This window comes from Danio aesculapii, chromosome 4, assembly GCF_903798145.1.
Source record: "Danio aesculapii chromosome 4, fDanAes4.1, whole genome shotgun sequence".
In the NCBI taxonomy this organism is placed as follows: domain Eukaryota; kingdom Metazoa; phylum Chordata; class Actinopteri; order Cypriniformes; family Danionidae; genus Danio; species Danio aesculapii.
In genome coordinates this window covers 43,759,378-43,784,228 of record NC_079438.1, presented here as the reverse complement: position 1 = coordinate 43,784,228, position 24,851 = coordinate 43,759,378, and the positions used below count along the sequence as shown (strand labels likewise).

The 24,851-nt window shown below is 32.6% G+C and overlaps 2 protein-coding genes across 3 annotated transcripts in view; one reads left to right on the top strand and one right to left on the bottom strand.

The window, feature by feature from the left end:
- Positions 1–18,336, bottom strand: part of chchd3a (coiled-coil-helix-coiled-coil-helix domain containing 3a) — a 94,956-nt gene extending 76,620 nt beyond the window's left edge. For both annotated transcript variants that reach the window (XM_056455756.1, XM_056455757.1), the window contains exons 1-3: positions 18,106–18,336; positions 15,556–15,817; positions 1,073–1,166 (exon numbers count right to left, since the gene is read on the bottom strand). In XM_056455756.1, coding sequence (XP_056311731.1) covers positions 1,073–1,166; positions 15,556–15,817; positions 18,106–18,186 — 437 coding nt within the window. In that variant the 5' untranslated portion in view covers positions 18,187–18,336. The remainder of the gene's footprint in view (positions 1–1,072; positions 1,167–15,555; positions 15,818–18,105) is intronic.
- A 2,134-nt stretch (positions 18,337–20,470) lies between these two features.
- Positions 20,471–24,851, top strand: part of exoc4 (exocyst complex component 4) — a 197,312-nt gene continuing 192,931 nt past the window's right edge. The window contains exons 1-2 of the mRNA XM_056455755.1: positions 20,471–20,555; positions 24,192–24,381. Of these exons, the coding sequence (XP_056311730.1) occupies positions 20,476–20,555; positions 24,192–24,381 (270 nt within the window). The 5' untranslated portion in view covers positions 20,471–20,475. The remainder of the gene's footprint in view (positions 20,556–24,191; positions 24,382–24,851) is intronic.

Here is a 24,851-nt window from a genome sequence, read left to right as displayed (position 1 = left end):
TCTTAAAATATATATATTAAAAATAGTAAAAATAGTCATCATTAAAATAAACAAAAGTTTAACAGCAAATACTGCTGGTGGGAAAGTGAATCGAACTTGCTAAACAATACTTGGTGACACAGATCTCTAATCAAACAATCGCTGAGTCTAATGTAAAAATCTACAAAAAGCTAAATTCTTAATTAAAACGCATAATAAATCACAAAAAATTTAAATAATCTCATAAAACATCAAATTGCAAACCGTATAATCAAATTGTATTATTTCAGTTTGCAATGAATTGTTTTACATAACTTATAGACGTTGCAAACGCAGAGCAACTAATGTATTTGAGTGTCTCTCGAAAAATGACGTCTCACTTGCGCCCTCACAATCATTACATTACATTACACGGATTGTGGGGGGGGGGGGGGGGAGAAAAAAAGTCGTGTAAAGCTAGGGGGTCTGTCTAATATCAACACCTCTATAGATTCCTGTTGTTGCATATGTAAAGTAAAAATGTCCACAGCATATCATCGTTATGACAAATTTTATCGTGATTTGATAAATTATTGTTTATCGGCACAGCCCTATGTATATATATATATATATATATATATATATATATATATATATATATATATATATATATATATATATATATATATATATATATATATATATATATATATATATATATATATATATATATGCATTGATGTGCTTTCTATATTGTATATTGCATATACAACCCCTTTTTTTGTCAATTTAAGTTGATGTGGGCACCAAAAAGGGAAATCTTGTTATAATATATCATTATATAAGATTATTATTTAAGACTAATACTTATCAGGGTAACCTATTCAACACTCTTATCTAAATTATACAATATGAGCCACATTCATAACTTAAATCGTCAATATTATTATTACCAAGAAGTTTTTCTGACTGTTTTCTGACCAGACACTCAAGGTAGAACTGATCTGAGCAGTTTAATGACTATATATATATATATATATATATATATATATATATATATATATATATATATATATATATATATATATAAACAGTGTAAATGTGTGTTAGTCACCACTGGTTGAGTTCATCTTGCGTCTTTCTTCTGTCCTCCTCCAGGCCTTTCCGCAGCTCTTCTGTGATCTTTCTCCTCAGTTCAGACTCATCCTCTGAAACACAAGACCAAACACACTTGCATTAGACGCTGAGCTTCACGAGATGGTCATCCTAGAGTGTTGGCTTTTGTGGTTGCATGCCATTGAAAGCCCTGGAAAACCCTGTGAGAAATGAAGTTGAATGTTTTATTGCACACTTGAAGTTTCTTTGAGGCAATTTTGTACACGTGTATATGGTGAGGTAGGATGGTATTTTGGATCCCTCAGGATGTCTCTGTGTTATGAGGCAAAGCGAGAAATTACTTTTGGTCCCATAACAAGTGGGAGGTACATAAGCAAACTGTTGTAAAGCTGTGGTCACACTGCACTTTTCTCCCCACAGAATTTTCATTCATTTGCACGCGAATGCGTCAGACTGGAAACGTAAGATCGTGTGGCAAGTTTCGCATTTCGCTGCGCTGTAAAGTTCAAGCTGGGTGACCTCTGACCTGCGAAATCCCATCACATGATTGCGTGAGACTAATCGAGGACCAAAACATGACCTCTCTGGACAGGAATTTAAAATATGGACCAAACGCTCGTTTTTTAATGTCTACTCGTCTTGCTTAATCCCGCCTCTTTTCACAGGGCCGTACGACACTTACACACTTAACAGCTTTGTATAAGAATTTTGTGTCATCCCAAATGGAACCCTAATATTTTTTAACTAACCGGAAACTCAAACAGTGGGAAACTGATAACTGATGAGGTTTGACATATTAGTAAAATAAATTACCAAACTATCCAATAATACCCGCCATGAGTAAAACCGTATCCACCATCAGGAGGCAGCATAATTACTCTCGTAGGTTAATATTGCTTTCACAATGCAATATAAATAAACTTTGGTCAGCGCTCAACAGCTCCGCCCCTTTCCCTATTTAAGCAAAGCTGTAGCCGTTGAGTGCATGTAGTGTCCAGCATTCCACACTTCTTTTTTAACGGTTAAATAAGTGCATCATCCCGGTATTTAAAGTGCACTCATTCTTTTTAAAGTTCTCCGCGAGAATGCACTATATACTACAAAATGGTGTAGATTAGTGCAAAAGTATGCGATTTGGGACGCACCTATTAGGATTTTTACATTCTAACCTTTTTGTTCAACAAACAACTGTAAACTTTGTACAGTTATTAAAATGACACCCACAATATTTTACAGAGTGCATATATAATACATTATCCCAGCAGTCATCAAGAACTAATATTTGTTCTACTGATTGACTTTAGAAGAACTACTGCATCAGTGCTGGAGAAATTTGCAAATGAAGGTGATTTGCATGAAAGAGCTCTCCTACTATCTCTCCTACTTAGAAATCATGGAGGGTTCTAGAATTTACAGTATAGGTGCACTTCCACTGTGAAATGACATTATATGATTTTTTTAACAATATATTTGTAAATTACTGTGTCAAATACGCATTTGATCACTTGAGTCAAAAATGTTTAATATTCGGTACAGTAGCCTTTGCCTGCAATTACAGAGGTCAAACGGTTCCTGTAGTTCTTCACCAGGTTTGTACGCACTGCAGGAGGGATTTTGGCCCACTCCTCTATACAGATCTTCTCTAGATCTGTCAGGTTTCGTGGCTGTCGCTGAGCAACACAGAGTTTCAGCTCCCTATTTAAAAGCAAAATAACAGGTCTCTGAGGGTCAAAAATCTGACTGAAAAGCAAGTGATCAAATGCTTATTTGACACCGTAATTTACAAATAAATTGTGAAAATCATATTGTATGATTTTTTTAACAGTGGAAATGCACCTATACTAAAAATTCCTGACCCCTCCATGATTTCTAAGCAAGAGATATTGAAAAATCACAGGGTGATCAAATACGTATTGACCTCACTGTATATTGAAATAAATGACTATTTTATATAGAAACACAGAAGCCTGCAGTTGGCGATCAGATGTGAAGGATCGCTGTAATCATGCCATATCTGTTATTTGCTGGTATCTGGTGGGTTTGAGGTTTAGACGGCACCTGTCTGCCTGTCTCCATTACAGTAGCCTGCTGTTTGATAAATGCCGTGCCAACGTCCGCAATTAATTTTGCTTCTCTCTTCGGCATTGTCACAGCAACAGGAAGATTTCTCATTAGTCTTGAAGAAGGTTGGTGTGAATGATAACTTTAAGTGTTTTTTTCTCCCAACAGGTTTCCTCTCTCTTGCCTTTATAGTCTCAAATTGTCTCTAAAATGAACACTGTTATGCAACCGAACCATATGGCAACTCATACTGACTGCTCCTTCCGGCGGCTGCTTCTAAAACATCACTTTAAACTACTGCCAGTGTACTGCATCTTTCGTTCCTGGATATATATGATGTGTAAACAAATGCATAGAAAAGTGATTGAGAGTGGCTTTAATGTTTTAAAAACTCTATTTCAATGTAGAAGCACTGAGATGAAAGCTCGAGCCCAACTAAAGTTTATTGTAATGAATTTAACTTTTATTTATGAATTTTAATTTAAGTTTTTACTTAACACATAGTTTTTCTAACACATACAATTTTCTTAAAATATCTGAATATTTAAATTTCATTTAACTTTTTTTACTAAACCAAAATGTAATTTATATTGTATAACCCTTTTTTCCCCCATACATTTAAAATCTTATTTTAGCCATTTTTAATTTTATTATTTTATTGTTTTATTCTGTTTCTGTGGCAAAAAATAATAATAAATATTGTATGATAAGCTTTTTATTAAATAAACTTATACACACATATATATTGCATATAAAAGAAAAATATAAAAATATAAAATATATATAGACAATAACATAAATATATAGATATAGATAAATACCTAATATAAATATAAAAGAAAAACTAAAACTTAAATGTTGTTGTTTCAGTTGTGTCTAAATTTTCACATAATAATAATAATAATAATAATAATAATAATAATAATAATAATAATAATAATAATAATATTATTAGAAGAAGAAGAAGAAGAAGAAGAAGAAGAAGAAGAAGAAGAAGAAGAAACACTGATGTCCTTTAAAGATCTTAATGAAAATTTTGAAATCTCAACGATGCATTTTTTTAAATACTTACAAATTCGCAGCTATATTAATGTCAAGCAAACCTACTCACTAGCTAGACCTCTACAAACTGAATTAGAAAAAAATTATTTTTATGAGATTCCTATGACAAATTATATTTCATTGTTTTATAGCAAATTGGTCAATGGCTCTAAAGAATCCAAGAAAGATTTTTGGTGTACAGATTTGCAATATGACCTGACAGATTTAGAACGGAGCCAAATATGTGTTTAAGCCCAAAACTTGTCAATTAATACTAAATTTAAAATGATCCAATATAACTGGGCAATGCGTACTGAAAAACTAAACAAGTTTAACCCAAACATCCTAGATATACGTTTCAAATGTCAAAAAACATAAAGGAACACTCTTTCATTGTATCTTGGAATGTGAGGTGGTTAAGATTTTCTGGCTAAATGTAATGACATTATTCTCCTCGATTATTTTAAATCCAATTCCAGTTACACCTGAAATATGTGCTTTGGATTTATTTCCTGTAAGTTTGTCATTACCAGGTTATCAAACTAAAATGACTGACATGTGCGTTTGATAGAACTCTATTGGAAGAACATAGATCTTTCAGCCAGGGGTCAATGGATGGACCTTCTGACACATTACAATACATTTACCTGTTCAACACTGTAAAAAATGGCCGTGATTTTAATGGTAAAAAACTGTAAAAATGCTAAAGTAAAAATCCATAACCTGGTTAACAGTATGTTTCCTTAATATAAACATCGAATAACTGTAAATTGACTTTCCCAGACTTCCCTGCATGGCACATCCCATTTTATGCTATTTTTTGACATTACTATGGATCTTTTTAGTTGTTTCCCCATCAGTGATGTACATTAGAGATTTATGCTACATCTAATGTTGATAAACAATGTTTATTTCATGACTTTAATTTTATGCGTGTTACCATACTGGTGTTTAGTAGCTGAGTTAATGACAATGTTCTATACACTGATACACTTTTCTGCTTGTAGGAAAAGATGTTTGTGAGGAGCATTAGTTCATTAAGTAACTTTCTCATCACCCCCTCCATATGGCTGTGCTAACGTGTCTAATTGTATAACAAAAGATGTGTAGATGTTGGTAATTCAAAATACAGACATATTACATCTATAGAATAATGAAATACTGTAAAAAGTTTACTGTAAAAATAAGAAATTACTTTTACGATTTGTACCGTATTTCTAACGGTACAATACTGGCAAACACAGCTGCCGGGTTTTTTTTACCGTAAATTTTACGGATTTATTTTTTACACTGAATTTGGATGTTTTGGGGAGGGAGGGGGGAAGAGTTAAAATGTAAAAAAAAGAAAAAAAAGAAAAAAAAAAAGTGTAATTTTATGTTACATTTCAAGCAATGTTCTTCTACAATAATAATTTTTCTTAAATTAGTAAATAATAATAACAACAACAACAACAGCAGCAATAATAATTTTACAATTCATTTAACATAATAATTAATATTTATTATATTAGACTTACAAGTACATTTTTGATTTTATGTAAGCTCTCAATTTTACTGTATATTTAAGTGTAAACAATTGTATGCGCATTTATGACCCACTTTAAGACTAAAAATAATTCAAATAAATTTTGTCCACACACACTTCTCCTCCATCAGGCTAACGACTTTTCTTCAGTGTCACACATTTATTCACGCTCTAGGTTTCCTATAATTCATTAATTTAAACTGGGCTTTAATATTTAAAAAGGATAAAGGAAGGAGTTCTGTGGATTCAAAGGATAACCAGCTCGTCTGTTAAAACCCATTCCAGAGTCTTCAGGGGGTTTTCGCAGGAGGTCACCGAAAACTCCAGAACGGCATTAACCGTCCGGGTGCCCGTGTCACTCCTGAATGAGAACAGACATGCTTAAAGATGAAAAACTCATCATATTCGGATACAGCGCTCTCTCTCTCTCTCTCTCTCTCTCATTCGCTCCCTCCATCATCCTCGGCAGAAATGTTAAAAAGTAGCTTCTGGGCAGAGATAACAGACAGAGACAAATTGCGTGTCTCATAAGACGTTTCATTAATCTCCAGACCTGAGAAGAGGAGGGGCTAATCTAAACCATTACACATTGCTCACGATCCAACACAAACGAGGCTCAACATCCCTCCACAGACACACACGGACATTTATATATATATATGAAGAGACCCTCGTGCAAAGCTGGAAATCACAGCTTGACTTTAACTTATGATTCAATGCTCGTATTTTGACAATAATAATGATGTCACAGCACCAGTGATTTTGTGATATACGACATATATCGCAAGAAAAAATTATTCATGATATTGTATGTCATGATGTATCTGAAAATAAGTCCAAAAAGCATTGGTAACGCTTTACAATAAGGTTGTATTAGTTATGCATTTACTAACATGAACAAACAATAAAGATCACATTTATTTGTTCATGTTAGGTACAGTATTTGTTCATGTTAGGTAACATTAGTTAAGGGTAACACTTTAGCTTAGGTCACAATTCACGGTAGTAACAAGCCAAAAACTACAACTACTAGCTTAAAAAACTACTAATAGCGGTTTATTACTAGTTAGAAAGGTAGAAGTTGGGTTTAGGTTTAGGATAGGATTATGGATGCAGAATAAGATCATACTTTATAACTACTAATGAACAGTTACTATCTTAATATTAGGCAGGTAATAAGTAGTTAATAGCATGAATGGTGACCTAAATCATTGTGTTGCCAAATAGTGTTATCAAATAAAGTTATTAACTGTTAGTTCATGTTAACTAATGGTGCATTAACTAATGTAAACAAGCATGGATTCGGAAGTTAAATATGCATTAGTAAATGCTGAACTATGATTAATAAATGCTCTACAAGTATTGTTCATTATTAGTTCATGTTAGTAAATACATTAACTAATGAAACCTTATTGTAAATAAGCATTACATTATGCATTTCATTTAGTACATCTATTTGATAGTAACAATGTAGTACAGTACAAGTGGATGCATGATTACAGCCTTCTGAGCCTACTAGTAGTATGTAACAGCCGATAATTCCTGATAACGCCCATACATCGAGTAATAACATTCGAATGGGGTGATCTGGGAGGATCTTGATCGAACAACTTGACAAATTTTGCAACCTTTGAAAAGAATTGCTTCATGTTAGGATGTAAAGCAGGCTACTAGTATATACTTGCAGCCAAAATATGTCGGGAAATCATGAATATATTACACTGTAATAATGTATGACAAAAAAATCAAGACAAAAAAAAAATATGTTATTTTATGTTATCAGGTTTTAAATATTACATTAACCAAAGTTTAACTTAATATTTTTAGTCTCATTTTAGTTTTACTAATGTATGTTGAGATGACTAAAAAGTTCATTTGATTCCAAGTAAAAAAGTTCAAGGCATTTTTTACAGTGTACAATTTAGTCCCACCTCTACTTGTGCATATCAAACAAGCATACCAATCTCCTTGCATTAAACTTCCGTCTTCGTAGAAGTTTTCATGAAACAGCGACAGGCTAAAAGATCATTTCATTATGGCGCATCATATGCAGACAGCTTCCTCTGTTTTTTTTTACATTCTGAACTCGACGGTGATCTTCAAGGAGATGCTTAATATGTAACGGAAAGAGAAAAGTATGTTTATGTATGGCTGAGACAAAGAAGGATTTGTGCGCAGGTAATTAGAGCGTAATGGAAACCGGTGTGTGGGCCCTGCGTATGAATATTCATGCAACGCGGAGAACGTGTAGGAGGATCAACCTTAACTACTGTCTAATCAGCACGCGCAGAGACTCGCCGTGATTTAGTGGTGGACTCGATCATCCACAGCATCTCTTAATACCTCCACTCGTGGGTGTACATAATCAATGTCCCTCATTAAGGTCACAGCCTTTGACCTCAGACGATGAGCAGAGCCTCTTAAGGCTAGAAGAGCTGTGACAAAGAGACACAATTTAAAGAGTGAGTCATTGGTAAAATGTCAGAGCGTTACATTTAGATGAGGCTTAATGTTTCCGTGTGGTCATTTTAATATGTAGCTACAAAGTTTGTACAAGGACAGTTTGACTTTACACACACAAAAAGTTAACAAGGAGAGCTGAAAAGGTTATGCAGTTTTCATTTCTGGAGGAACTGCACATTTTTTGTTATTAAAATTAAGAGATATGATGAAAATTAGGTATATTAGACTATGACATGTCTGCTGAAGAAAAGTTTTGGTTCATTCATTCATTTTCTTTTCCGCCGCAACCCAACACTGGGAATATATATATATATATATATATATATATATATATATATATATATATATATATAAATCTATCTATCTATCTATCTATCTATCTATCTATAAATATATATATATATATATATATATATATATATATATATATATATATATATATAAATCTATCTATCTATCTATAAATATATATATATATATATATAGATATATATATATATATATATATATATATATATATATATATATATATATATATATATATATATATATATATATATATATATATATATATATATATATATATATATATATATATATATATATATGAAAATATAAATCTATCTATCTATCTATCTATCTATCTATCTATCTATCTATCTATCTATCTATCTATCTATCTATCTATCTATCTATCTATATATATATATATATATATATATATATATATATATATATATATATATATATATATATATATATATATATATATATATATATGCACATCATATATGCACACACACACACACATACATGCCCAACTTCAATATGTACAGCGCTCAGCATATACGAGTACACCCCATTTTGATAATGAATATTTTTATCCATTTCTCAGTGAATATGGATAATACATATTGGTGCATTTGAATAAAACCGATTTATTAAAATAATATTTTAGTCACAGAAGATCTTTAGAAATGGAAAGATAATACATTTATATTCATTCAAAATATTGCAAAAAAAAATTTAAAAACACAAACTACATTTCAACAAAATTGTATATATTTTTTGTTTCTCTTGATTTTTTGAAAATGCTATTTAAAATTTTTCCCTGATATATAAATTTGGGCTATTAATTTTGAATTATTATTGTAAGTAATTTTGTTAGATAAGCTCCAGATTTGGCTTCAGTACTGACTAAACTAATGCCCAAATATAATACTGTTAAGCAAAGAAAATATTCATTTAAATGAGAGATTTGTGGGGGGTGTACTCATATATGCTGAGCACTGTATATACACACAGAAAGAAATTGAATCCAAAAAGTTTTAGAGAGAAAGTTGTCCAAGTTTGAACGACGGTGGGCTGTAAACTATGAGTTCACTGTTTCTCAAAAGCACAACATATGCATTCTGGGATTTTTAACACCAACACTATATTTATATATAATCACAAAAGTGTTTCTGTCATCATTACAGCAAGAAAAAAAATACACACATGGGAGAAAAAAACCATGAGACATATTGAGATGTAGGGAGTTATAGATAGACGGATGTACCAAAAAAAAAGTGTGTGTGAGCCTCCATGGTAGAGCTCATTAAGCAGATCTGTGTCTCATTAACAGGGAGCTGTCTCGTTATGTGCGATGCAGGCGGTCGTCTCTTTTTTCCCCTTCTGAAAGTGGAGCCGGTTCGTAGTGTCAGCTCCAGCCCACAGACTCTGCAGGTAACACCACTATTAAGGACCGAGAGGGCACACGTATTTGAGCTGACAGCTTTTCAGAGCCGCTGTTTCCATACATATTAGATGTGCTTAATTATGTGGAGGTGGGAGCGAGGAAGATCACGGCTCGGAAAAGTCAAGACACGGATGAAATGCAGTGACCGGCTGCATTTTCTAAAGACTGCTAGCATTATGCTGTTTGATAAAAGGACACGTTGAGGGCTGATGTCAGAAATGCACATTTCTCTAAAGTTACTAAAGCAGAAAACTGATATGATGACAGGCTCAATATAACAGCAACAAGTCCAGTCTCAAATCATATGTAGGCTTTAGACATGGGCCGGTATAAGACTCTGCTGGTATGATAACCTTGTAATAAAATATCACGGTATCACGGTATTGTGATTACTGCTCTAAAATGATCTTTTTAAATGTCTGGGTATGACCCTCTTATTGCAATATTAGGTTGTGCTCCTTCATTTGAAAACTGTAGTTTGGATAAAATCCAGACAGTTCAATAGGGAATAACTATGGCAAAAAAGGTAATATTGTTGATGTGGAACAAAGAGTGTACACCTAAATTTGAGACATGGCTTACATTTTGTAGTTGTAATGTACAACATTGTTGTTTTGTAATGTATTCCACATGGAAAAGATTAGATATGAGATAGACCAGGTAGACCAAAGAAATTTTCAAAACTTTGGAAGCCCTTTTTTGAATGTCTGGAGACTGACCAATTAAAACTGAGTGGTGTGGAAGATACAAATTTTTATAATTGGGTATGTATAGGTATTCATATTTCTTTTTTTATGATTTTTATTAATGATGTATATTGGCACATATGTATATATGCTTAATATGTAACGTACATTGCAGGTATAGATTATTCATGGAGGAATATGATTAAGTATCTGTACAGTTGTTGATGGACATGTGCATATATGCATTTATATTTTACATATTATGCATATATTATACATATATTTACATTTTATTTATTATTATTTGCTGACATGGGGGTGATTTGGGGTTTGTTCTTTAAAATGTGAAAACGTTAAATAAAATATTTAAAACAAAAACAGCTACCTTTTCCCCCATTAAACACATTATGTTTCATTTTAAGAAGCATCTTTGGAACAGTAAACATGTCAAGCGATTAAGTGATTAAAATAAATCTTTGACTTACTGTATGCCATCTTCATTAGTTTAAAAAACACAGATTTCTTTACAACTTAAAAGACATCTTATGTTCCATTTCTGTGGCTATAAAGTAAGCCACTGCACTGTTCAGCTCTATAGGATGTTGGTGTATAAGTAATTTGTTTTTCAGATGTTTGCTGAATCGTGAGCTGAACAGTAATATTTGACAACAAAACAACATTACATACATAAAAATACAACTTACATATACATTGAAATGGTATAACAGAAGTAAACCTTGAAACCTGTCCCATTATCGTCCCATGCCTAGTGGACATTTTTTTTTAATGTGTGTGTTGGTAAAATTTACAAGTTATCTATCCAGTTCGCAATTTCAAGAAGGCAATTGTAATAATTTTATTGTTTAATCTAATTGTTTACTGTATATACAATTATCGGGCAGCGTGGTGGCGCAGTGGGTGTTTCCAAGTGATGGGTTGCAGCTAAAAGGGCATCCGCTGTTTAAAACATATGCTGGATACATTGGTGGTTTATTCCGCTGTGGCAACCCCAGATTAATAAGGGACTAAGCCGAAAAGAAAATGAATGAATGAATGAATGAATGAATAAATATACAATTATAGAACTTTATTTTATTTCAGCTTTTCTTTTATTTAGTTGGTCATGGTTGGCCAAGTAACATTTTCTTCTTTTAATTTGTATTGCAAGTAACAAAATTTATTTTAGATTTTTGCTTTGTGCTATTATTAAGTACTGGTTAATTGTAACAAAAACTTTTTATCATAATTATAAATTTTTATTTTGATGTTTTATTTTATAACGCTGCTAAACTAAATGAAAATGACAAATACTTGGCAACAAGGTGAACAAAAATCTTGTTCTTCCAGTTAACGTTCATTTAAAGCAGAGATGCCCAAACTAAGTCCCGTGGGCCAAAGGTAGCCCATGCAAGCCTTTGATTTGGCCCACTATCCCATTTGAGAAGAGGGAGTGAACGGGTGACTATTTTTGACAGAGATCAACATTTCGAAATTTAATGTAGCATTTTGTTTGTTTGTTTTGTAAATGAATCTGATTTTTAAAAAATGTAAATACGGTGGACAGAGGGCATTGAACAAGACAACGGCGAACAAGTCAAGGCAAAGGCAGGTGCAGCTTAGTGTATTTAGCATTGAACTCCATTGTGTTAATAATGGGATTCTTTATGTTTTTACTGTTATAAGTTCATATATTTTAGCATTGGTTAATATAATTTAAAGCAATGTTTTGTAGTTATTTTAAAATATTAGGAAATAAATACAGTTTGCTATTTTTACCTTCGGCCCACAGCCCTCAATCAAGTTTGGTTTTTGGTTTTTATTATCACAATAAAAAGTTTGGGCACCCCTGATTTAAAGTAATACGTAATTTACAACATTTTGTAAATATCACTTTTCTATAATAATATAAAATATATTTAAGAATAATAAGACATCAAAAGCAATAAATAATACATAAGATAAAAATTAAAAACAGTTTAAGGTTTACTTTTGACAAAAATTGTACCATTTTTGAAGGATTTAAAAAATATTTGCTTTAAAGTCTCTCCAGATAAAAATGGCTGTCTGATCACATTAAAAATAGGGCACTCCAAAAGTATGTTCAATACTTTGATTTCTTACGAATATTCTTCCATTTAAACTAGATTAAAAATATATATATAGCACTTTCCAAATCTCAACACGTCCAAAACAGCACTGAATTGTGAATTCCTAATGGGCGTGTGACTTATAATTGCTCAAAAGCGTATCTAAACTTCCGATTGAAAGATCTATGAACAAAGTCTCACTTTTAATGAGAAGCAAAGCGCTCGCAAATGCGATCGGCTCGACACTTCTGGGAGGACCTGCTGTTCAAGGTACCTTGGAGGCTGAACTGGCTTAAGTGGACTTCCTAATTACAGCATTGATTCATTAACTCTATTACAAGTTAGAATTAATCGTTTCATTAGCACTCAGGCACAAGCTATGAATCATAATATGGAAGGAACAGGGCCCACTCACTAACATCAAGAGGATTGAACTTTTAGGGAAAAAGAAAACATTGGCCAATTGTGTAATCTAATTTTGGAAAATCCATAAGGAGGTATTTCAAATAAATCTCAATCATATCTGTGTGCAATCATACATGAAGAGAGTTAGCAAGTGTGCATCTATGATTTATGTGCTTTATTTGAAAAATTTATAAAAACTATATAAATAAATAGGTGTTTTAAAAGAGAATTTCATCAAAAAATCTAAATTCTATTATTAATTCCTCCCCCTCATGTTAATCAAAACACATACATTTTTTATTTTTGAAACAAAAATTAAGCTTTTTTCAATAAAACAGGGAAATTTTTTTTGCAATGTACATTTTTTTAAACTTTGGAGGCATGGACATTTCTGAAACGTTTATTATTATTATTATTATTATTATTATTATTATTAATTAGAAATATCAAAATGTTTAATATTTTTACACTATTACTTATTATACTTGTTATGTGCTTTTATTTTTGATTTAGTTAGCTTTAGCTTTACATTTTCACTTACTGCAGGTTACTATTTTATCCAATATTTCTACATTCTTTTAGCTGTATTCAGTGTTATGTTAGTATTGAGTAATTAAGGTCGTATTAAATTTTTAATTACATTTTTTTTTTTTTTTTTTTTTACATTTTTTTGCATTTAGATTTTAATTCATTTTCATATTTGTATTTTTTATAATATACTGCTCAAAAAATAAAGGAAACACTTAAACAAAACAATGTAACTCCAAGTGTTCCCTTTATTTATTTATTTTTGAGCAGTATATACACAGCAACATCCTCTGAGTAAAATTTACCCAGTTCAGAGAGTATTTGGTCCCTCTTTGAATAAGGGCAAGCAGGTTGGTAAAAAGTAAAGCTGTTTTTTGTGGAGTTGCTTAATGATTCCCTTCTGAGATTGAGAGATTCAATGTATTATATTTCAGCTGATTTCATCTAAAGCTGCGGTCACACTGGACTTTTCTCCCCATAGACTTCATTCATATGCACGTGAATGCGTCAGACCTGAAACGCAAGCTCGTGCGACAAGTTTCGCAGTTCACTGCGTTGCAAAGTTCAAGCTTGGTGAACTCTAACCTGTGAAATCGAATCACTTGACTGCGTGAGACCAATCGAGGGTCAAAACATGACCTCTCTGAACAAATATGAACCAATCGCTCATTTTTTTAAATGTCTGATCATATTGTTTAATTCCGCCCCTTTTCGCAGTGCCCTACGACAGAATTTCGCATGCTCAAACTCTGGTGTGACTGCAGCTTTAAGCTGTGACTAAAGTCAATGTTTCTGTTCTGTTCATCATCAGTACTCAATCATCACCCAACAAATCCTTTCATCGTCTCATTAACTTGTCTCATAAAACTCAATTTAGAGAGGGACCAAATACTATAAATTTTACTCAAGAGGATTTTGCTGCATTATATATATATATATATATATATATATATATATATATATATATATATATATATATATATATATATATATATATATATATATATATATATATATATATATATATATATATATATATATATATATATATATATATCTTTACTCATATTTCAAAAGACATTTGGGATAAAATTGTAGAAAGCCACAGGTTCGGAGAAAACTTCAAAAACATTTCAAATGTTATTGAGAATGTGATTTGATTCCAGGCTGTATGACAAGTAATTATTTTCAAAGGTGTATGATTTCTTTAACTAAACTATCATGTTATTAACTATAAAGATAAATTAAAATAAGATGAAGTTCAGCTAAACATGTGCCTGTTTCCTTCAAATATACCCATTTTTATGATTCTGTGCAACCATAATGAATATTGCAGTGCTATTTGCAGGTTATTACAGTACAAAACACTTTACTCAAGGAAAATTGCTACTGCTCAGCTCCACCTACGTACAAGTTTGAATTCCATAGAATTACCTACAATAACTTGATGCGTGATATTACATACTTGTATTAAGTGTACAAACACATTCAGAGTGTGTACAAAATGCAATTTACTCAAAGAGTATCATTAACGCTCATGAATGACAGGCACTGAAGGGCAAAATACTTCAAGAAGTACTACTTATGTTACAGAATAACCTGACTCACCGGCTGGAGGTGGTGGTGCTGTTGGAGAAACCACAGGTTGATCTACAGTCAAAGGAGGCTGCAGGGCAGTTTGGGCAGAGGAAGGGGGTTCAGGAGGAGGGGAAGGAGTGGTTAGTTCCACAGGTAGATCAGAAGCAGGTTTAGTGATGGGACAGGTAGGAATGGACTCTACAGGGGGGGGAGCAGGTGTGAAAAGCTCAAAAGCAGGGGGAGCGGCGACAGAATCAGCAATGGGAGGAGAAGGAGTGAGTGTGGAAGAAGGAGGTGAAGCAATTATATCCACAGGTGGAGATGTTGTAAGAAGCTCAGATGCTGCAGCAGGTGGAGCAATGGACTCACCTGCAGGGGTTGATAAAACACCCCCTGATTCAAGAGGTGGAGGAGGAGGTGCAGGAGTGGTCACTTGCTCAGGGAGTTTTACCCGCTCTGGCAAGGAAGGGGGTGGATGGAGAGTGACAGGGTCAGGTGGAGGAGGAGATATTGGCACCAGTGCTGGCAGAGGATCAACCACAGGGGGAGAAGCAGGAGGGGGCCTGCTGGGAACCTGGGGGCTCAGTGGGTCTGAGGGTTCCCTCATGCGGTCGATGACCTTCTCAGAGAGCTGAAAACGAGAAATGGAGAAAACAAATGCTGGTGTGAACATAAAATTTGTGTTGATCTAGTGAAATGAATGAATAATAATGTAAACTGAAATAGGTACTCAGCTTGTACAGATATGCAATCAAAATTGATTGGGTAATAATCAAAATTTTTAAAATAGCACACCAGATTTAACTTCATGGAAAAAAATAAAATAAAATAAAATAAAATATTAATAATAAATAAATAAATAAATAAATAAATAAATATATATATATATATATATATATATATATATATATATATATATATATATATATATATATATATATATATATATATATATATATATATATATATATGTATTATTATTATTATTATAATACTATTATTATTATTATTATACTATTATTATACTATTATCAGTAGTAGTAATAGTAGTAAAAAATTACAAAATGATAATAATAAAAACTAGAAGAAGAAGAAGAATGTAATTACTATAATAGTAAATGTCATCACTGTTATTCCCAAAACAAAATGCATGAAATAAACTAAAATGTAACAAACTATGACTAGGGATGCTCCGATTGATTGGCCGGAGATTGGTATCAGCCGATAATCACTTTTTATGACCCGATCGGTACTCGCCAATTTGATGAACCGATCGCAGGTGTTTGTTTATGAGTTTACACGCAGAGGAAGCAGGCATGCTAGTTGGAAAGCACAATATTGGAATGACCTTGACGTATTTAGGTCATGTACATATATAAGAACTATGTTTTTGACAATATTGCAATTTCACTAAAACCTGGCTGAACATTTTAATGAAATAAAAAACATAAAAATTATTTTTAATAAAAAAAATCCCTTTTTTATTCACTTTGCTCAACTGTATTTATCAATGCTTGTGATAGGTTTATTATATTTTATGAGGATAAAACCATCCCAATCAATTTAAAATGATGAACTCTTTCCAGACTTTCCAGACAAGGTGAATTTATACTCCTTATCACAATATTTATTGCAGAAATATATAATAACAATGCAGCCTTAATAATAGTAGTAGTAGTAGTAGTAGTAGTAGTAATAATAATAATAATAATAGTTTCATTTCAAGCCAGTTCAAAGCATTTAGACTGAAGAAATTGTCACTATTGTAACTTATATAGGGCATCATGGTGGCGCAGTGGGTATCATGACCGCCTCACAGCAAGAGGGCCGCTGGTTCGAGCTTCGGCTGGATCAGTTGGCATTTCTGTGTTGGCATTAACATATGATGATGAAATATTTGAGTATTTAATGATATACTTTTTTGTAATAAACTTACTGCAATAAACAAATATGTATTTATAGGTGTGTATTTTAACTTCTTGTGCATCAAATATGCGCTCCAAACTTTTTCAACATTGAGACATGTTGAATTGCTCTTTTCATCATCAGTTTCTAAATTGCTCTGTTAGAAATTTTTCTTACCATTTCTTTTATCCTTTTTATCTATTATTTTCTGTAAAGCTGCTTCTGACCATGACATGTCCACACTAAATGGTTATAAGAGACATGTTTAAGGGATTATATGCAACATCCTTCATTTATTCTCTTTGGTAGGAAGAGATCTCCACTTAAGTATCATACTTAGAGGGAAAATATGCATTATAAAGCTTGAAACATCAGAATCGGTACTCTGCATCGGCCGATCCCCATGACAAGGAATCGGTACTTGGTATCAAAAATGGCTGCAAAAATCCTGACTGGAGTTATGACTGTATAAGCTAATTACCATTCATTTCAAAGTGCATGTATAATTGTTAAAATATGCACATCACTTTAGGCTAGGTATAAAATGCAACACTTACTTGTTTATGAAACAAAATGTCCTTGCTTACATCTCACCTTGGCTAATAAAGGTTAAATATGTCTGCTGTTATTCTTCAAAAAGTCCTTTAATCAAATCCAATAATACCACATAAATAGTTGTATGAAGGGTGACATTGTTTAACCTACTCAGTATATGACAGGGGAGGTGGGGTTGGGGTCACAGTGCTGTTATTGTTGACATTGTGATGCTTATACTGCAACAGGTTTCAACAAAAATATTTCCTCTCAGGTAACGGATTGCTTACAAAATAAACTGTATGGCAGCTTTACTTGGTTAGCTGAAGAAGTGTTCAGTCAGGGACAGAATGTTTATCCAGTTAGATAAGTTAAGACTATTAGAGGCCTTCATTGCGATCACAGTAGGTGAATTAAAGGCATGCGTCAGTTTGATGTGCGTTTGACAGGTGGAGGAGAACAGACGTGTATGTCACTCACCCTGATGCCCTTCACTATCGTTATGTTGTCATTCTCATCCGACTCAAAAGACACACGGCGCGTGCTGTTGTTAGCTCCCATTCCCGCACAAGCAAGCCCGCTAGTGTTTGGCCAGCTACTTCATGTAAATGTGTTCAGTAGTTATGAACTCCAGAAAGTTGACAGCTCTCTGGTTGTGTTACGCGGGAGCGTCAGGGCCAGAAACAAACAGAGCTTCCGCCTTTAGCCCCTCCCACCTCGCACTGTGAAAGAAAGACGATTCTCATTGGTTTACCGCATGTGCTTGGTTTCTCCATTCGACAACGTTTTAGATAAATTAATAAATACATGAAATACTTTAAATAGGTTTAGGATTTATTTATTTACGCAAAGGGAATGTAATTATAGACGACGAAACCTGCAAAAACTATAAATAAATAAATAAATACGCAAATAAATAAAGAAATCAATGAGTAAATAAATCCATAAAGTCTTGCAAAAATAAAATTATAAATATATGAATATGCAATGATATAAATATATAAATAAATGAGCAATTAAATCCATACATTCCTGCATAAATAAAATTATAAATATATAAATATGCAAATATATAAATAAATGAGTAAATAGATTTATAAATTCCTGCATAAATAAAATAGTAAACTAATAAATATGCAAATATATAAATAAATGAGTAAATTAATCTATAAATTCCGGCATAAATATTTAAATATATTTAAATAAAATAACTAATAAATAAATATGCAAATATATAAATAAATGAGTAAATGAATCTATAAATTTCGGCATAAATATTTAAATATATTTAAATAAATATATAATAAATAAATATGTGAATATATAAATAAATGAGTAAATAAATCCTTAAATTCCTGCACATATAAAATAATAAATCAATAAAAATGCAAATAAATTAATTAATGTATATAAAAATCAACAATTTTCTGCATAAATAAATATATAAATAACTAACAGTGTGGGTAGGTAAATAATTAAATAAATTACATGAATGTTATGGGAATAAGAAAATGCTAAACTAACAGTATATATAAAAGTAAATATAATATAATATAATATAATATAATATAATATAATATAATATAATATAATATAATATAATACAATATAATATAATATAATAATGAATACATTTTATTTTTCAAATGCTTTGAGGTTAGATATAAATGTTAAAAACATTTTTAAAATCCTTTTTGCAACAAACTTAACAATCATTTAAACTGTTAATGCATCCTGTCTAACAGAAACTTGAGGAAATATGTTCCTGAGTTCTTCATGTCAAATGGGAGCCATAGGCATCTAGAGACATGGGTCTTCAGTCCTTTAGTGGGTGGCTGTCTTTGTCTACATGCCCTCAGATGTCATCACGACAACCTTTTATCCTGCACGAGGTGATGAGAAATAACCTCAGTCCCATGTCATCAGCAAAGGACAGTAGATTGGTCAGAAATGATGGGCCTCAGAGGAAGCTGATAAGAACTTCTGGACCTGACTAGGCTCAGAGGAGCTAAAAGAAAAATAACCTCAGAGTCTCCATGATTGTTTCCTTTTTTGAAGGGGCACAAAATTGGCCACTATGTTATCTCTGCTGTCCACGGACACATCAGTCAAAGAGGAGACTGCCAGATCGACCCTTTCCCTCACAATCAATGGCCTTTCCTCCCCGGTTTGTTACAGCAGAGATCGTCAGGAGATATAGGATTGCAGGTCCAGAGCAATATATCCTTGAAACAGAAAGCAGTTAGCAACTTTCACCTTCAGCTTCATCTTTTTCTCTCAGTTACAGTATGTCTGATGATTTATTAAGATATTTTTTGCACACTGTTTTGAATAAGATTATTTAAGATGATCGAAGTGGTTAATATGCTACTTCAAGCTACATCAAGCTACTTTACTCAAAATATGTAAATATATTTTAGTATTGTCTGAAATGTAGATTAGGCTATACGTTTTTTTGTTTTAATTAGCCAAATTGACTGAATAAAGTAAAACCTGGCAATAAATGTGACTGTTTATTATTGAAACAGAAATAATAACAGCATAAAATATTATAATCTACATTATAGAAGATCCTTACATGTAACTGAATTGAAAACGTTTTAGAATTAAATTGTAATCAACATATAACCAAATGATCATCTTATAGCATGGATTTTTATATAGATTATAACATTACATTCATCAGAGTACAATTCTGCAGCCACCAATTTTTTTATTGTTATTTATTTATGTATTTAGCAAAAAGGACTACAATTCCCAACTATCTATTTGCGTTCAGCTGATTGTGATGATGGAGGCTTCCCATTGGCTGACATCCGTCACGAGGTGTTTGGGTGTAGTAGCGGAAAGATGGCAGCTGACACAGGCAGATACAGAAGCGCAGTTTCCAAAAGCAAAGACCCCTCCGGTTTACTTATATCTGTTATAAGGTGAGCGCGATATTTTTACATAGTCTTTTCTGGTCAGCTGACATTTGCCTGCATTGTATGTCAACACCCATTTTTTTGCAAGAAAATTGTCACGAATAGAGATGCTCTTAGCATGTTTGCTACAATACATCCTGTTAGTCTGTCATGTTGTGCACACATAAACGTGTAATATATGTACATAACTGCATTTTTAAAAAGCTTTTCTGTGAAATGTCAGCATTAATCTTTACTTAGCATCCTTCTGAATGGAAAGTCAGAGGTGTTCTGCCTAGCCTGGTAGACTTTCAAAACAAACAGGCTGTGTTTCAAAACCTACTTAACTATTTACCAACACAGCACTGTTCGAACATCATATAGGCACTATACGTGTGTGTCTTGGTTGTCAGCTATTGCTACAAAAACATGCACTTTTAACAACACAAAATTGTCTTTATTATTACATATTATTACAATTGTCTTAATTATATGACATAAAACAGCAAATACATTATATATATGTGGGGATGTTAATTGAACAATAAGAAATACACATGGATCCATTTGTTCTAATCTGTGCAGTAATTTTTTTTATTTAATTTGATGTTAATAATTTATAAAATAATGTAATTTGTATAAATGTATTTTTTGAGGTCATTGAAAAGATAAAGAGTAAGCTATCATCATGATGATGACAGAAAGTTCATGTGAATGTAGAAGCATTGGAGATTAAGGTGAAGTTTGTTTACATTCACACATTTGTTCAGTGACAACTTGTGACAGGCTCCCTTTATTGTTTACCATTGTACTTTAGATAGTTGACTGAAATCACATGTAAATATGACTTCAGAACCACATTAGCACTATTTAATTGACAATGTTCTGCTTTAATAGTCATTGGCGAATGATATGATTTCACCATTTAGAATTTGCAAAGAATTCTTTTGTGAAATTATAATATTAAGGAGAAGGTAAGAATAATGTTTATGGATGGTTCCCAGTACTGGGTTGCAGCTGGAAGGTCATCCACTGTGTAGCACATGCTGGATAAGTGGGTAGTTCATTCTGCTGTGGTGACCCCTGATGAATAAAGTCGAAGGAAAATGAATGAATGAAAGTAAGAATCTGGGAATATAAAACCACCTTTACCTCAATGCATTGGTTTCTTTTTTGACACTCATGGTGTAAAGCTTTTCATCGAATTATAGATGGCATCCCAAATGCAATATAGCATAAAATTCCTAATTATGCAGTAAAGTTGCTTAATTGCTAAATTAAAGTTCATAGGATTGCCAGTTTTTGTCTTAATAGTCAGTCCTAGACATTGCATCAAACCTCAATTTGCTATACACTAACTTTCTTCAGTTGTGCACATTTAAGCTGTCAGATATCCATCATTCAGCTTCACAGCACTTTTACCTTAGTTTTATGCCTTAGTTATTTCCATTAGGATGTCTTCAGGGCAATCCAATGAGGTCATAAAAGTGTGAGTCTGTGGGCTGAAGCTATATCTACATGATCTGTGCTTCGTGGTGAGCGTGAAGAGACTTTTCCCTACTGAATAGTGGCTCATAGAGGTTTTTCTTTCTATGTCTTGCTGCACCTTAGAGTTTGGAATGAATGTAATGAGCTCTTTTGGGAGACTGCGCTGCCTTCCTTTACTGTGATTTAAAGCCACACTGCTTTGAATCAGGAATGAATCGGGACAGGCTTTGAGCTTGGGACACTTGTTGGATTGGCACCGGGGTCCCAGCGGGTCTTTCTTTGTCAGTGTATGACTGGGCATCTGATGATGGATATTGGTGAAGTTGTGTTGTGATAGCCAAAAATTCGACTACATCTGTCTGAAAGTTTGCAACATAATGATGACAGGATGAGCTTAGATTGGATGCAGCCTGGTTTCACACATTCATGCTGTGCTCTGTAGAAGATTTAAAGGTATTGCAGTCAATCAGAAGATTCCGGCAGCTAAAAAAAAGTCAAGAAAGCCAACTCAAAAGATGATAGAAAGATGCCATTAACAATTAAACATTTATAGCATCACATGTTATATGTAAAACGAGTATCTAAGGGCTTCACAATATATTGATTCAGCACCATTGTTGCAATAGTCACATCACAGGATCTGGAATGTTGAATCGGGATTACTGTATAATCGACTAGGAGGCACAGTTAAAAAATACACGTGATTTGTGGTGTAACTGCAAAGTTTAACCATAAAGTTACCACAAAATGTTGATCATTTACAGTTACATGTGTTTTTAAGGCCTATAACTGTTAGCTTTTCAAACCATCCTAAAGCATTTCAAGCCACTTTGAAGCATTTAGACAGAAGAAATGATCATTCTTGTAACTTATCGTACAATTAATTGTATGTATGTATATAGACTATAAAGAGTATAGTGTTATTTTACTTTGATTATTTGATTATTCAATTTGTATACCTGCTAGACTTCCAGAAAGCCACAAATCACTATTTATTAATTTTTTTTAGCTTTGCTCTACTGTATTTATCAATGATTGTGATTGATTAATTATATATTATGCTGCTGCCCTCCCCTACAAAATCATCCCAATTCATTTAAAATGATGAACTCTTTCCAGACCTATTCGTTTCATTGGGTGAATTTATACTCCTTATTGCAATATTTATTGCAGAAATAAATAATAATAATGCAGACTAATTAGGGTCGCTGGTTCGAGCCCCGGCTAGGTCAGTTGGCATTTCTGTATGGAGTTTGCATGTTCTCTTTGTGTGCATGGGTTTCCTCCGGGTGCTCCGGTTTCCCCCACAAGTCCAAAGACATGCAGTATAGGTGAATTGGGTAAGCTAAATTGTCCGTAGTGTATGTGTGTGAATCAGAGTGTATGAGTGTTTCCCAGTGATTGGTTGCAGCTGGAAGGGCATCCGCTATGTAAAACATATGCTGGGTAAGTTGGCGGTTCATTCCCATGTGGCGACCCCTGATTAATTAAGGGACTAAGCCGAAAAGAAAATGAATGAATGAATGTAAGTTAGAAAAACTTGTAATACTACTTAAACTATGCACGAATAGGGTTATGGGATCTAATTTAGAATTAAAAATAATGAAGTGTTATGTGAGAGGTTTGGTAAACCTAATTAAAATGAAAGAAATGTAGACCAGAATAAAACAATTAAATCCTTCTGTTGTATATCTGCAAGAATGCCATATTTCATCAGTAACATAACATAAAATAAATTAAATTTTATAATTATATTATTAGCAATAAATACATGCATTTATAAATTTAATTAATGAGTTAATATGATTGAATTAACACTTGGATGGAAAAAATAGTAAGTAAATAAATTAATATTATAATAGTATTACTTATTTTTTTGAGGTCCTTAATGTACTATATTATTTAATATAATAGTAATAACATAGTAATAAATGCATAAATAATGAATGAATGAATGAATGGTCAAAAATACACTAATAAATAAAAAAATATTTTATTTAATCAGTAAGTTTATTTTAGGATAACTGTAAGTATGATATTTGTACATTATTTAAGATATGATGATGAAATATTTGAAGATAATGTTTAGTGTTGTTTTATGTGATTATAAATGACGTACAGGACCAGCTTGTTGATGATGCATTTATATGTGTCTTTTTATTTTTCTTTGGTCAGGACACTGTCCAGCAGTGATGATGTGCAGGACCGAGAGACGGAGAAGGGCCGTCTGGAGGAGGCGTATGAGAAGTGTGACCGTGATCTGGACGAGTTGATCGTTCAGCACTACACAGAGCTCACCACAGCCATCCGAACCTACCAGAGCATCACTGAGAGAATCACTAGTTCACGCAACAAGATCAAACAGGTGGGTGATGTTTACTTACTGACTTAGAGACACCATTCCCAAAATCCCAAAAGTATACTTCAGCTGTCCTTGTTTCCATGACAGTCAATGTAATGTAATTTTAGTCATGAGGAGGGTTCATGGACATCTTGCTTTTATTGTTTTTGTGTGGTTATGTGGATACAGCAGTGCACTTATCAAATACAGTCATCAGCGGTTATACTTTAAGTTGTGCACAGATCACACATCTGATTTTGGTTATTTGATTGAAATATATCTATTTATAATCATGAGATTAGTGTAGTTTAGTCACTTTTTGTCAAATATACGAAGAAATGCCTTGCGATGTGTGCTGTTTTATTACGTAATTCAAGATGTATGGGTTTGAATGTGAATTTAAATTAAACAACATGTAATGTTGAACCAAATAAAATATAAATATGATATATTAAATAATTAATAAATATGTGTTTGACTAATTCTTCAACATA